The 15,106-nt window shown below is 44.5% G+C and overlaps 1 protein-coding gene across 1 annotated transcript in view; it reads left to right on the top strand.

Moving 5' to 3' along the window:
* Nucleotides 1–15,106, top strand: part of LOC146336125 (carbonic anhydrase 15-like) — a 66,873-nt gene that overhangs the window by 13,403 nt on the left and 38,364 nt on the right. Inside the window, exons 5-8 of the mRNA XM_084819263.1 lie at nucleotides 3,499–3,582; nucleotides 5,934–6,116; nucleotides 6,940–6,942; nucleotides 7,317–7,320. Of these exons, the coding sequence (XP_084675389.1) occupies nucleotides 3,499–3,582; nucleotides 5,934–6,116; nucleotides 6,940–6,942; nucleotides 7,317–7,320 (274 nt within the window). The remainder of the gene's footprint in view (nucleotides 1–3,498; nucleotides 3,583–5,933; nucleotides 6,117–6,939; nucleotides 6,943–7,316; nucleotides 7,321–15,106) is intronic.

The following is a 15,106-nucleotide window of genomic DNA, read 5'->3' on the forward strand; positions in this document are numbered from 1 at the left end:
GTCGATGGAACCATTGCGGTTTGTCGGTTGAACCCGGGGGTGTCGGGACCCCTTTAAAGAACTGGGTGGGTTGCTGCAATCTAGATTGAGGTTCATCATAGCCCCCTTTCCCCATCTCAGCCCGCCATGGTCCAAACACCTGTCGGTCCATGGCAAACTCCCCTCATGCCGCTCGGGGCTTCCTGATGTTTCTGGATTGAGGCAGATAAATCTCTCTTAAATTGCAGGCTGCCCCCCGCTACCATCACCACCCATCTCATTCAATCAGGGTTCTCATTTCAAGACACATCTGTCATTGTTGTCCTTGGCTGGTGTCAATCCTGATTGATCGCGTCGCTTTGTAATTCGCAGATGGATCGAAGAGACAATTTCTGTGCCAAAACTTTTCCCAAGGAGGAGTCTCTGTGAAATGGGAGTAACTTTGGAAGGTTCTGCTGCTCTCCTCTGTCTCTGGTTCTTAGAGATCAAGATAAATTTTAGAATGATCCCTTTGCAGAGAAAGCTGATTCACACGAGGCATGATGTGTTCATGGGCATTGCTTGAGAGAGCATGCAAAATGAATCTGTGGGCATGCAGGACCACTTTACTGCTTTGTGGCACCTTCTGATTTTTTAGCATGTGTCCACATTTTTATCATGCCACCCCTCACCAGTCACTGAATGGGGGCATTAACAGAGGTGTTGCAAAAAATGGGCACGCATTGAAATGTTGGGATCTCTGGGCACAGGCCAGAGCAATTGGGCATCAATTGGATTTGACCTTCAGGTTGGGAGCAAGTCCAGAGTGATTCAACGTCAATCAGTGGGGATAAGCCACAAATGGATTTTTAGAGGATGGTTAGTGGGGAGTTGATTTGGAGTCACTTGGATTTGCTTTCGGAAGGTAATAGTTGTGATCTGATTCCTCTCCTTTGGTGGTGCTATAGTGGTATATTCAAGCCATAAAGATTCTGAGCCAGCGTGGTGTAGTGGTGAGAGTGTTGGACTGGGAGCCGGGCGATCCGGGTTCTAGCCCCCACTTGGCCATGGAAGCTCACTGTGTGACTTTGGGCCAGTCACAGACTCTCAGCCCAACCTACCTCACAGGGTTGTTGTTGTGAGGATAAAATGGAGGGGAGGAGGAGGATAATGTAAGCTGCCTTGGGTTTCTTGCAAGAGGAAAAAAGGCAGGATATAAATGCAATAAAACAAACAAACAAACAAACAAATAATTTCTGTGGATCATTGCTTGGCAAATCTCCAGGCAATGTGAGTTCCATAGTTGAGTTGTAGGGTGTTGGGGCATTTCTGCCTCAACGTTGTGCACAGTTCTGGTACCATTAGTGGGGTGTCAAGGTGTCCCAAGCAAGGTGTCCTTGGTGTCCTAAGCCAAATGGCGTCCCAAGCAAGGATAAACTTCTTCCATGCATTCATCTTTTGAATATCTGATTTCTTAATTGCGTATGTAGCCATTTACATGACTGATGCTTGATTCCTGTATCTAATTTATCCCAGCCATATAAGATGGTACATTTGCAAAGTTAGGTAGGATCACAATTACTCATAAGCATATTGTTTGTCGAATGTACATGGCTATGATATATTTTCTTCTTCTTCTTCTTCTTCTTCTTCATCATCATCTTCATTGAAGTCAGCGCAACTCAGGCCAGTGGATTGTCAGTTTTACAATCAAAGATGGACAGTTTGTACTCTTATTTTCAGCTGTTGATTGGTTACTTGAGTAGATTTCCTGGGGTGGGTATCTCCAAAGCTTGGTGTCCTAAGCACTTACCTGGGTCACCTCCCCCTAACTCTGGCACTGACGGTGTCCTTGGTTGGTTTCATGGATGGAGAAAAGCTATAGCTCAGTAGCAAAGCACATGCTTAGAATGCAAAAGGTCCTGGGCTCAATGCCCAGGATCTTTAGATAGGGCTGGGAAAATCCCTGCCTGAAATCTTGGAGAGCCATTGCTGTCAGTCAGTGTCGACAATACTGGGCTAGATGGACCCAGGGTCTGACTCAATATAAGGCTGTGTCCTGTGTTCCTAATGGTTGGAGAGCGGCCATAACTCAGTGGTAGAGAACCTGCTTTGCACTCAGAAGGTCACCGGAAACTTCTCAGCTGTCTTCAAGGGTAGCCCATGTAGAATGTAGTAATGGTAGTCTAGCCTCAAAGTGCTGAAGAGAGGAACTGTGGTCACCAGAGGTCTAGAACTCACATGTTGGTCCTTCTATAGTTCCTGCTTATCTTGTCTTTTGCTAATAGTGGAGGAATGGGGTGCAATGTTTTAAAAAAGTTTCAGATGTCAAAATGAACTCTACACACATGATATCAGACTAAAAAAGCACAACCCAGACTTGTGATCTTCAACGCGCACCAAAATGCATGGCCTTGTAACATTATAGAATGTGATAGGGCAGGGGTGTGGAACCTCCTTCAGCCTGAAGGCCAAATTCTCTTTGAAGAAGCTCTCAGGGGCAGCATTCCAGTGGGCTAGGCTGAAGGCCAAAGGAAGTGGGGCCAAAGGCAAAAGGGGTAGAGCCAAAAAGGTCCAGCGTATTTTAGCTTCAAGCTCTTACTCCAGTCACTAAGCCTTAGGAGAAGCATTTCGACCTTTTAGACTGGGGGGAAAAACTGCACAGAAGCCAGGAAACCACCAAATGATTGGTGGTTGAGGGAAAAGGGGTGGTGCCAGTGGAAGGGGGCGTGAACATTTGGGGAAGCCTAGAGAGCTGGATTGGGACTTCAGGAGTGTTGGATTTGGCCCATGGGCCTGAGGTTCTCCACTCCTGATCTACTTGCCTCATGAACCATACAAGGTTACAACAGCTGGTACTGTTTAGCTTGGAAAAGAAGGAGGCTAAGGGAAGACATGCCAGAGGTGTATAAAATTAGGCATGATGTGGATAGGGAGACATTTTTCTCCCTCTCTGAAAATACTAGAACCCAATGGGATTGTCCCATGAAGCTGACTGGTGGGAGATTCGGGACAGTTAAAAGGAAGGACTTCTTCACACAGTGCAGAGTTAAACTGTGGAATTCACTTCCACAAGATGTAGTGATGGCCACCAACTTAGATGGCTTTAGTAGGAAATATTGGACCAATTCCTGGAAAAGAAGGCTATCAATGGCTACTAGTCTTGATGGCTATATGCTACCCTTGTATCAGAGGCAGTATGCCTATGTACAGCAGTTGCTGGGGAACATGGGTGGGAGGGTGCTGTTGCGCTCATGTCCTGCTTGTGGGTTTCCTGTGGGCAGCTGGCCGGCCACTGTGTGGATGGAATGCTGGCCTAGATGGACCCTTGGTCTGATCCAGGAGGGCTCTTCTTATACACATCTCAGCTATCCCTTAATGTAGGCATGGGGAACCTTTGGCCCTCCAGGTGTTGTCAGACTCCCACTCCCATCAACCCCAATTGTCAGGGATGATGGGAGTTGTAATCCAGCCACATCTGGAGGGCCACAAGTCCCCCAGCCCTGCCTTCATGCTCTTTAAGCCTTCTGTCTTGAAAAGGACTATAACTCAGTGACAGGGCACATGGGTTGCATGAAGAAGCTCCCAGGTTCAATCCTTGGTATCTCTAGTGGGAAGGATCAGGTATTAGGTGAAGGAAGAGGAAGACCTTTCTCTTCCTGAGACCCTGGAGCGTCATTGCCAGTTAAAGCACAGCAGTGCTAGCAAGGGAAACTCCTGGCAGTGCTGTGGCAGTGGCAGATTCAGGGAGGTCTGGTGGGCTGCCAGAAATGGTTTGGCAGGCCATATGCGGCCCACAAGACACACTTTTTGTACCCCTGAGGGTACAAAATCAATCAAGAGATGGGGGAAGCATGCCACCTAGGTAGACAAATTCCTGGAAGAGAAAGCTATCAATGGCTACTAGTCCTGATGCTACCTCCAGGATCACAGGCAGTATGTTGATGTACACCAGTTGATGGGGAACGTGGGTGGGGGAGTACTGTTGCACTCATATCCTGCTTGTGGATTTCTTGTGGGCAGCTGGTTGGCTGCTATGTGAACAGAATGCTGGAGTAGATGGGCCCTTGGTCTGATCCAACAGGGCTCTTCTTATGAGAGAGAAGCAATTAACACATTTTTTCCTTGCAATTTTCCTTGCTTTTGCTAAGGTATTGGTAGTCAGAACCCTTTGGAGATCAACTACAAACCACCTAGAGATCTACCATTTCATCCGGATTTACTTTCTGCCTTGGCCTAGAGAGTTGGGGGGGTGGGGTGGGGGAGCTTGCAGGTCAGGAGAAGAGCCTGGCTGTGTCTGATACCTCAGGGGAGGGCCTAATGGACACAGGGGCAACATTAATAGCAAAACACCTCAGGAAATGGCGTGTCCCTTTGCTGTGGAGGCCGGTGGCTCCAATTTTGGTGGGGCTGTGGATCCATTCTGGGTTTCAGTCAGAACCAGCCAGAATGCTAAAGGGGCTATCCAAGGTGCTGAACCTTATCCCCCAAAGAGGTTCAGCACTTTGGACAGCTCCTTTAGAGTTCTAGCTGGTTCTGACTGAAACCCAGAATGGGATCCACAGCCCCACTGAAATTGGAGCCACCAGCCTCCACTGTCCCTTTGGTTGTTCCCTGAGATCTTATTCCTGGAGAATGAGACTCTGAAAAGGCCAAAACCTTGGCACTTGAGCCCGAGCCCCATAGCTGGCAAAATGAGGGACCACTCATCCCTTGTGCCTGACTTCCATGCTCAGCATGCACTTTTCCATGCAAGTGCTTCCTTTTGCTGAAAATCTATTGGCGCTCACCTGCCAACTCCGGAGCACCAAGCTGCCACCAAGATGGATGGACAAATGAAATGAGTGTGCAATATTTCCCATGCAGCACCGTTCAATTTATGCCTCAGCAGAAACGAGGTAGCTTCCAACTGTAAAACACATTTGTTCCCTGCCAAACTGGGATATGGTTTTTACTTAGAGGTTATTATTTAAAACACAAACACACACACACAAAGACCAAGTCAATAGGCAGAAGGCCAGATTTCTCCTCTCATTTCTGCTGCAGCCAAACCAGAGTAATACTCGCTTCATCCTGGGGGGGGGGGGCGGTGTTGTTCCATAAAGGGTTTGGATGCTTTTTGAAAATATAAACACAGAAAAGGTTAGCTGCTGTTAACACGGTATGCTGCAAGGGGTTGTTGAGAAGATTTAGACTTGAATTTGGCCCAGTGGTAAACGGGACTGAAGGTTATACGAAGGGACAAATGGATGCTTGAGTTCTGCAATGAGAGAGAAATGTGGGAATGGTTGCAGAATTTTTTAAACTTCACAGTAGGGGTATACAGATGTTGTAAAATCCATCTGCATTTCATGGATTGACAAGTACCTTTTGTTCCATCGTCCGCTCATGGATGGAATCATTTTTTCCAATTTCACGAATTCACACAAATTTGCATTTGGGCAAATATGCACTTGCAAAGATGCACGAATCCCCCCCAAAATGCGCAAATCCCAACAAAATGTGCATTTTCTTGCTTTAGCTTATGATGGAAATGCACATTTTGGGCTGGTATTTTTTTTAATTTGATGTATTTGTCTATGACCAAATTTGTGTAAAAATCCAGAAAGTAAAACAACCGGTCATCAAGTCTGTGGAATCTGTGCGACTCGGGAAAAGTCGGTCTGCTGTGGAATCCACAGGTTGAATTCAAAGTAATCAAAACTCATTTGATTCTGTTGGGAATTTCTCTGACATCCGTCCTTCAGAGTGTGATCGTTCCCTCTATTTCTGATGTTCAGGTGTGAGTACAGAAAATGTATTAGCGGGCTTGGGGAAGGAAAACAACAACAACAACATCAACAACTAAATAATGCAAAAATAACTGTGCTCTTTTGGTTTAAATGTGCTCTGCAAAGACCCTCCACCCTATATGCCAGGGGTGGGCAACTTGTAGCCCTAAGGGCTGTAGAGTGGTCAGCTGTCCTACATTATAGTGGACAGTCCTCTATTCTGGAGAGCTTGTCAAAGGTTCCCTCTATTTGATGGGCTGTCCAGTCTGCATCTGGTTAAAAGTCAAAGAACCATCAGAAGGGAGAAAAGGGGCCCTGAATGTGCCATCCACACTGAAGCACCTGGACATCAGACTGACCATCACCTGGTCAGTCTTCTCCCCTATGGTAAGTGTCAGGGTTCCCCTTATGACCTGGTCTCCTGGGCAAATTCTTAAGGATCTCTTGCCTCCCTAACAGTCCCACCTTCCTTCTTTTCCCTTTCCCTTTCTGATAACGTGAGGTTTAAGCTGTAGATGTGGGGTGATTGACACTCAAGACACAGGGTAATAATAATAAATCCCGCTGTTCAGCTTTAACTGTTAGATTTTTGTGAATTCTGAAATTGAACATTTGAGAATTTGCCTTTGCAAAATCAATTCTTTGTTCCTTGTTGTGATGACTATTGGTTGAAAGTAATATATTTTTTGCACATGCAAATGAGTGAGTTCCAATAATATTGTTTTTGGGTCAAATGAAAGATTATATCCAGTTATTTTCCAAAGACCTCTTTTCACTTGGCACCCCGCAATTTTTTGATACCAGGGTATGATCACCACTTATGCATATTGTCTGTTGGTTTTTCTCTAATTTATAATTCTGTTACAATTGTCTAAAATTCTAGATAACAAGAACTATGATAATGTTATTATTACATACATATTTTATAGGATAGGGGAAATATAGGAAAACAAATTAATTATCTAACAGTACTGTGGCTTGCAAGATATCAAATGAATTATCTCCACTGAAGAATGTCCATTACTGAGCCAGCATTTAATCAAAGGCTTCCAATTTCTGTTTTTAAATGAAAACTTTTGAAAAATGAAAGGTTATGTCATTATTTAACTTAGCCATAATCGTACATTCTGTTTGCCCATCCAGATAGCCTATTTCTTAAACTGAGAAGAATTTTGGCCCCCTAAACATTCCCTTTATTTCCGATCTTCAGGCGGTGAGTGCCGTTGCTTATGTAGCTGAAACAGCACCACCCATGCACAAGAGGGAGTATCAACATGCTTGCACAGTGACTTTAAGTTTTGCAAAAGTACAAAAATCTTGAGAAAAAGACCTGGGGCGGGGGACACTCCGCTAAAACAGACAGTGCAGACTAGGTATGTTCAGCGGGCATGGAATGTTGTCTGACTCTTGTTGAGGGAAAACCAGGAAGAAAAACAACACAGAAACATGGAATGGAGTATTCCAGAAAAAGGCATGGCTGGCATTTTGTTGCAGGCCCCGACTGTCATCTATGATATCATTTCTAGTTGTCCTTTTGGCAGAGAGAGTTTCTCTCTCTCTCTCTCTCTCTCTCTCTCTTTCATATAGGTCGGTAAGAACGACAAACGATTCATGTGGGGTTTTCCTTCCTCTGTTTGTGGCAGGTGTGGCCTAACTGGGTAAACTTGCCTTTTCAAACTGAAAGCCATGCTATCGAGATAGTGTTAGGGCTGCTGCTGCCCTGACTCCCCCCTCATTATTGGAATGGGATTTGATGCCATCATCACTAGGTGGTGCTCTGTGCTCCTTGCAGACACAGCCTGTGTCAATCTGCTGTTCCTGATGAGGAAATTTTATAGGGAAAAGGGGCCAAGTTTAAAGCTAGCAAGTTTAAAGGTAGGCATGTATGTGATTTAGATTGGAAGTAACAGCAAGAGGGGAAAGCTCTTCTGTGTCCCAACACAGAAGAGAAAATATTCACAGGTGCTTGAAAAAACTTTTTTTTTATTATGCCTAATAATAATAATAATAATAATAATAATAGGCATAATAAAAGTTTTTCAGATACCTGATAATATTTTCTCTCATGTTTTGTGATTTAGATGGTCCAAATGGTGTGGGAGTAGTGAGGATCAAATATCCTCCCCTTCTACTTGTTCCATTGCCAAACCAAAGTCCGTTGTCGCTAAAAGGTTTTTAAAGAGTCCGTAGATCCAATCACGTATCCCCCGGGTTCTAGGGTGGCTCCTTAAGCGTTGCCGGAAAAGAGGACAAAATAGGATCCAGATTTGCCTATGTAGAGATGCAAAATTGGAAATCATTACTGCTGTGTAAACAGAAAGACAGTCCATCTCGCCGTAGGTGGGGGAGACTGTGAGTGGGTGGCATGTATGCCTGATCAGTCTTCTGCCCAGTTAATGAAGGCCCCTCTGCTCTCTCTTCTTTGGGCTTTTCTACATGAAGCTTTTAACCTGCCACTTTTTCAAGGCTTCTGGAACCTTTGTGGGATAAAGATCCGATCCTCTCCACATGTGTTTTCCTGTTTTTTTCCCCCTTCTCTGCTTTTCTATATGTTCTGTGACATAATCTCTAGGTGGCGCTGTGGTATGGCAGAATTGTGCAACTACACTGGGGTTTCATTCTGCCTTTCCCAGATATAGCAGCCTTTCTCGTTTAAAAACACACACATGCAAAAACGGGTTGCAAAGAACGGGAGAGGCCCTTGATGTTGTAGAAAGCACCTGCAAACTACCATGAATGAAGAATCACACGTGCGCAGTAAATGCCTCATGGGGAGAGGCTCTTTATCTTGAAACTGGGCTTGGACTGCACAGCCATTCAAATGGAGAACAGTCCTCTGTAAAGATGGAGAACAGTCCTCTGTAAAGTAGAACACATGGCCACCCTACATGGCCAGGGTAGAGTGGTTAATTTGCTCTGAACGGTGCTCTGGCACTATTGAGATTAAGTCAGTATATATATTCTATCTATCTATCTATCTATCTATCTATCTATCTATCTATCTATCTCCCCTTCATGGATCACTGCCTTGTTGTGGCGAAGGGGCTTGCGTAACTCAGTGAAGCCATAAGCTATGCCGTGCAGGGCCACCCAAGATGGACAGGTCATGGCAGAGAGTTCTGACAAAATGTGGTCCACTGGAGAAGGAAATGGCAACCCACTCCAGTATTCTTGCCAAGAAAACCCCATGGAACGTATCACAAGGCTAAAAGAGATTACGCCGGAAGATGAGCCCCTCAGGTCGGAAGGTGTCCAATATGCTACTGGGGAAGAGCAGAGGGTATTTCCAAGTAGCGCCAGAAAGAGTGAAGCGGCTGGGCCAAAGCCGAAAGGACACTCAGCTGTGGATGTGTCTGGTGGTGAAAAGAAAATCCGATGCTGTAAAGAACAATATTGTTTAGGAACCTGGAATGTAAGGTCAATGAATCAAGGTAAGCTGGAGGTGGTCAAACATGAGATGGCATGATTGAACATCGACATCTTGGGAATCAGCGAACTCAAATGGACAGGCATGGGCGAATTTAATTCAGGTGACCATCGTATCTACTATTGTGGGCAAGAATCCCTTAGAAGAAATGGAGTAGCACTCATAGTCAACAAAAGGGTGGGAAAAGCAGTACTGGGGTACAATCTCAAAAATGATAGAATGATCTCAGTACGAATCCAAGGCAAACCATTCAACATCACAGTAATTCAAGTCTATGCCCCAACCACTGAGGCCGAAGAAGCTGAGGTTGATCGGTTCTATGAAGACCTACAACACCTTCTAGAACTAACACCAAAAAAAGATGTCCTCTTCATCATAGGGGATTGGAATGCTAAAGTAGGAAGTCAAGAAATCACCGGGATAACAGGCAGGCATGGCCTTGGTGTACAAAATGAAGCAGGACAAAAGCTAATAGAGTTTTGCCAAGAGAACATGCTGATCATAGCAAACACTCTTTTCCAACAGCACAAGAGGCGACTCTACACATGGACGTCACCAGATGGTCAATATCGAAATCAGATTGATTATGTCCTTTGCAGCCAAAGATGGAGAAGCTCCATACAGTCAGTAAAAACAAGACCTGGAGCTGACTGTGGCTCAGATCATGAGCTGCTTCTTGCAAAATTTCGGCTTAAATTGAAGAACGTCGGGAAAACCACTAAACCGTTCAGGTATGACCTAAATCATATCCCTGATGAATATACAGTGGAGGTGAGGAATAGATTTCAGGGATTAGACCTGATAGACAGAGTGCCTGAGGAACTATGGACGGAGGTCCGTAACATTGTTCAGGAGGCAGCAACGAAATCCATCCCAAAGAAAAAGAAATGCAAGAAAGCCAAGTGGCTGTCTGATGAGGCTTTACAAGTAGCTCACGAAAGAAGGGAAGCGAAAAGCAAGGGAGAAAGGGGAAGATATATCCAACTGAATGCAGAGTTCCAGAGAATAGCAAGGAGAGACAAGAAGGCCTTCTTAAATGAACAATGCAAAGAAATCGAGGAAAACAACAGAATGGGAAAGACTAGATATCTCTTCAAGAAAATTGGAGATCTCAAGGGAACGTTTTGTGCAAAGACAGGCATGATAAAGGACAAAGAAGGCAGGGACCTAACAGAAGCAGATGAGATTAAGAAGAGTTGGCAAGAATACACAGAAGAACTATACAGGAAAGATCTGAATGTCCCTGATAGCCATGATAGTGCTGTCACTGAACTTGAGCTGGACATCCTAGAGAGTGAAGTCAAGTGGGCCTTAGGAAGCATTAGTAACAACAAAGCTAGCGGAGGTGACAGTATTCCAGCCGAGCTATTTAAAATCCTAAAAGATGATGCTGTTAAAGTGCTGCATTCAATATGCCAACAAATCTGGAACACTCAACAGTGGCCACAAGACTGGAAAAGGTCAGTTTAAATTCCAATTCCAAAGAAGGGCAACGGCAAAGAGTGTTCAAACTACCGCACAATTGCGCTCATTTCACATGCCAGCAAGGTGATGCTCAAAATCCTACAAGCTAGGCTTCAGCAGTATGCGAACCAAGAACTACCGGAAGTACAAGCTGGGTTTAGAAGAGGCAGAGGAACTAGAGATCAAATCGCCAACATTCGCTGCATCATGGAGAAAGCAAGAGAATTCCAGAAAAACGTCTATTTCTGCTTCATTGACTACGCTAAAGCCTTTGATTGTGTGGATCACAACAAACTGTGGCAAATTCTTAAAGTGATGGGAGTACCAGACCACCTTACCTGTCTCCTCAGAAACCTGTACGAGGGTCAAGAAGCAACAGTAAGAACCAGAGATGGAACAACTGATTGGTTCAAAATTGGGAAAGGAGTACAACAAGGCTGCATATTGTCACCCTGCTTATTTAACTTATATGCAGAGTACATCATGAGAAATGCCAGGTTGGATGAATCAGAGGTTGGAATTAAGATTGCTGGGAGAATGATCAACAACCTCCGATATGCAGACGATACCACCCTAATGGCAGAAAGCGAAGAGGATCTAAAGAGCCTCTTGATGAGGGTGAAAGAGGAGAGTGCAAAAGCTGGTTTGAAACTCAACATTAAAAAAACGAAGATCATGGCATCTGGCCCTATCACTTCCTGGCATATAGAAGGGGAAGAAATGGAAGCAGTGACAGATTTTACTTTCTTGGGCTCCAAGATCACCACAGACGGTGACTGTAGCCATGAAATTAAAAGACGCTTGCTCCTTGGGGGGAAAGCTATGGCAAACCTAGACAGCATAGTAAGAAGCAGAGACATCACCTTGCCGACAAAGGTCCGTCTAATCAAAGCTATGGTTTTCCCAGTAGTAATGTATGGCTGTGAGAGCTGGACTATAAGGAAGGCTGAGCGCCGAAGAATTGATGCTTTCGAACTGTGGTGCTGGAGAAGACTCTTACGAGTCCCCTGGACTGCAAGGAGGTCAAATCAGTCCATCCTCAAGGAAATCAACCCTGAGTGCTCATTGGAAGGACAGAGACTGAAGCTGAAGCTCCAATATTTTGGCCACCTAATGCGAAGAGAAAACTCCCTGGAAAAGACCCTGATGCTGGGAAAGACTGAAGGCAAAAGGAGAAGGGGACGGCAGAGGATGAGATGGCTAGATAGCATCACGGATGCAATGAATATGAACTTGAGCACGCTCCGGGAGAGAGCGCAGGACAGGAAGGCCTGGCGTGCTATGGTCCATGGGGTCACGAAGAGTCGGACACGACTGAACGACTGAACAACAACTATCTATCTATCTATCTATCTATCTATCTATCTATCTATCTATCTATCTATCTATCTATCTGTCGCATTTCTATACCACCCCATAGCCGAAGCTCTATATATCAATAGTGATCTCAATTCTTTAAGTGCTAGTCTAATGTCTAAAAAAAAAAAGCGGCTCTGCATTTTAATTTAATTGCATGGTCCTTTGACCTATAGAAGCGGCCGCAATTTTTTTTTTTTTTGGTATTTTGCATCTCATTTTTTAAGTTTGTATTTTTAAAGTAAAGTTCAGTTGTTAATTAAAAAAAGTTTAGTTAAATTGTCGTTTCTTTAGCGTGTTTGATGAATAAAGATAACGTCTTTTATGACTGTTGTTGTTGTGTTGTTGTTCAGTCGTTCGGTCGTGTCCGACTCTTCGTGACCCCATGGACCATGGCACGCCAGGCCTTCCTGTGCTGTGCATGCTTATGAATGAGAAATGGAATGAAGGTCACATGGTTGATCAGGAGCACTCCACATTGCAACATTTTGTTGCAGGTTGCATTTGTTGAGATGTGTGGTGAGATCTCAGATAAACAACCCATTTGCATCCCGAACTCTAGAAACCGCTGGGATGATTTCCATTGCCTTAAGAGCATGAGAAGAACCCTGATGGGTCAGAAAGACAACCATCTGGTCCAGCATTTGGCTTCCCACAGTGGCCAGAAGATAGATACTTTCAAGACCCCAAGCCAGCCATGAAGGCAAGAGTTCCTTCCCTCTCCAGCTCCTCCTCTGTTGCTCTCCAGCAGTGAGAGATTCCAGAGGGGATCTAGAGTCTGCTTTGTTGGGAATATTACAACCTCGTCTGCAAGTTATTGGAAGGGGGCAGTGTTGCAGTTAGTTTATTCTTGGGAATGTTGACCACAGCTAGCCCTAGGATCTCAATAGCCTACAGTGTGGTTTCCTGTGCTTCTGCTCCTCCCCTTCCTTCCTTCCTTCCTTCCTTCCTTCTCTCTCTCTGACCTCCTCCATTGCTAGGAGCACCTGTGTTTGCTCTCTTGCTCTTGCCTGAACACAAAATAGACTGGACAAACTCCTTTTGAAATCCTACACTGTACCTGCATCTTATATGCCAGAATATTGTAAGCAATCTATTTTACCTTTTCTTCACTAAAGAAGAGTGTGGTCTCCTTTTATCCTAAGATAATCTTGTGTGCAGGTGGGACTGGTAAACACTCATTCTGTTTTGCCTTTTTTGTTTTTTCTGTCTGCCAATTGTCCTTCTGACAGGAGGCATCATTGTTAAATAATCCCATCATGCTTCTCCTCACCCCTCCCTTCTTTAGCAGTGGTGACCCGGGGCTCTCGGGGACACAGCGTTGGTACTATTTTTATTAGCAGTGACACCAATATCACCTGCACCCCGCTCAGGTTCCCCTGCTTCCTCTGAGCCGAGCTGAATTCCTCAAAGTAGCTTGGGGGAAATCGACTTTCCCAGCAGTAAGATATAGTTCTGAGCTTTCCCTGTTGCAAGACAAAGTATTTTGGGATGGCTCAGTCCTGAATGGGCCATCAAGAACCATTAGCTTTACAAAAGACTGGCTCCTGATGGAGATGAAAATGGCTAAAACTGGTTTGTTGACTTGGAGGTAAAAATGTTTCTCCCTTATGCCAGAAAAAGAAACTCCTGGAAAATCTGAACTGGTGGTCTTATGCTGTTTGGGAACATGTTGTCTCCCTTTCTTTTCCTTTCTCATGAAATCTCAGGTCTGTTGGGTAGGGATGAGATAATTAGGGATGTTCGAGCCTGTCAAGGTTCTCCAAACTTCACCTCGAAACTCGGTTTAGTTTGCTTGCCATTTTCTTTGAGACTTGTTTTTCACTTTATTCGAGTAGGAAAACTGCACATGTCAAATGGGAAAAGTGTGCATTTCTGTGAGCATTTTTCAAAAGTGCACCCTACTCCCATTGATTAAAATGTGAAAATCTGTGTTATAGAATCATAGAATCATAGAATCATAGAATCATAGAATCATAGAATCATAGAATCATAGAATAGTGGGGTTGGAAGGGGCCTACAAGGCCATCGAGTCCAACCCCCTGCTCAATGCAGGAATCCAAGTCAGAGCATCCCTGACAAATGGCTGTCCAGCCTCGTCTTGAAGGCCTCCAGTGTGGGAGAGCCCACCACCTCCCCAGGTAATTGGTTCCATTGTTTTTTTTAAGAATTGCACATTTTTAAGTGTGCATTTTTTTTGAACCAGATCATAAATTCACAATTGTGCATTTTTTAAAAAATGTGCTACCATTTGCGTTTGCATTCGGAGTTGCAAATAGGGAAGACCAGGATATCTGCAAACTGAAACTTCTTGTATATCCCTTCTCTCCAAGCAAAGTCCAACATACTAACCACTACACTGCCCTTTGCCAGCTCACTATGCTTTGATTGTCATCTGATCCTAATAAATTGGGTTGTGTTTGTGTGTGTGTATGCATGTGTGTACACAAACATGTATAGATTAGTGCTGTGCTGAAAATTTCTCCCACATTTTTTCCAACCATTCTCATTCAATTTGATAGAAAAGAATTGCTTTTGAATTGAAAAGAATTCAAAGGAGAATAAATTTTTGGAGCCATTCTCATGGGCTGCCTTCAGGGTTCTTGTCCTTACTTTACTTATGAGGTGGCCATGGGTGTGTGATTGTCCTGTCTTTCATTGTACAAGAATCTCTGTGGCAGCCTGCAGCCTCCTCAGCTTCCCACACTTCAGTTCAAGCTATCATGAGGAAGACTTCATGAGGTAATTCCTCCCATGGGCCTTTTCCAGTTCAGGAATGGCAGGTGGCCTGGGAGGCTGCAGGGCAATGGAAAGATGTGTAACACAGAGAGAAAACACACACAGCACCCTCGGACACCTTGCAGGGATTAGGTAAGTTCAAAAACCAAAAGAAATTCAAAATTCTGCCTAGAAAAGTGGAAGCCTTAACAGCAAGTTGATGCTGTTGCCACTTGCAGGAGCAGTACAATAAACCAGAAACCCTAAGGAAAAAAGAAAGAAGCTGTGCTACAACCCTTGCCAATAGTGAGCCCTGTGTGAGAGAAACCATTGGAGAATTTCTGCTCCCCTAGGAGGAATTCGGTGAAATTGTCCCCCCAATTTCTCTGCCCACGAAGTGGCTGGAGAATTT

The sequence above is a fragment of the Heloderma suspectum genome, chromosome 13 (genome assembly GCF_057233095.1).
Source record: "Heloderma suspectum isolate Gila_16-S chromosome 13, 16-S_ref, whole genome shotgun sequence".
NCBI classification, from domain to species: Eukaryota; Metazoa; Chordata; class Lepidosauria; order Squamata; family Helodermatidae; genus Heloderma; species Heloderma suspectum.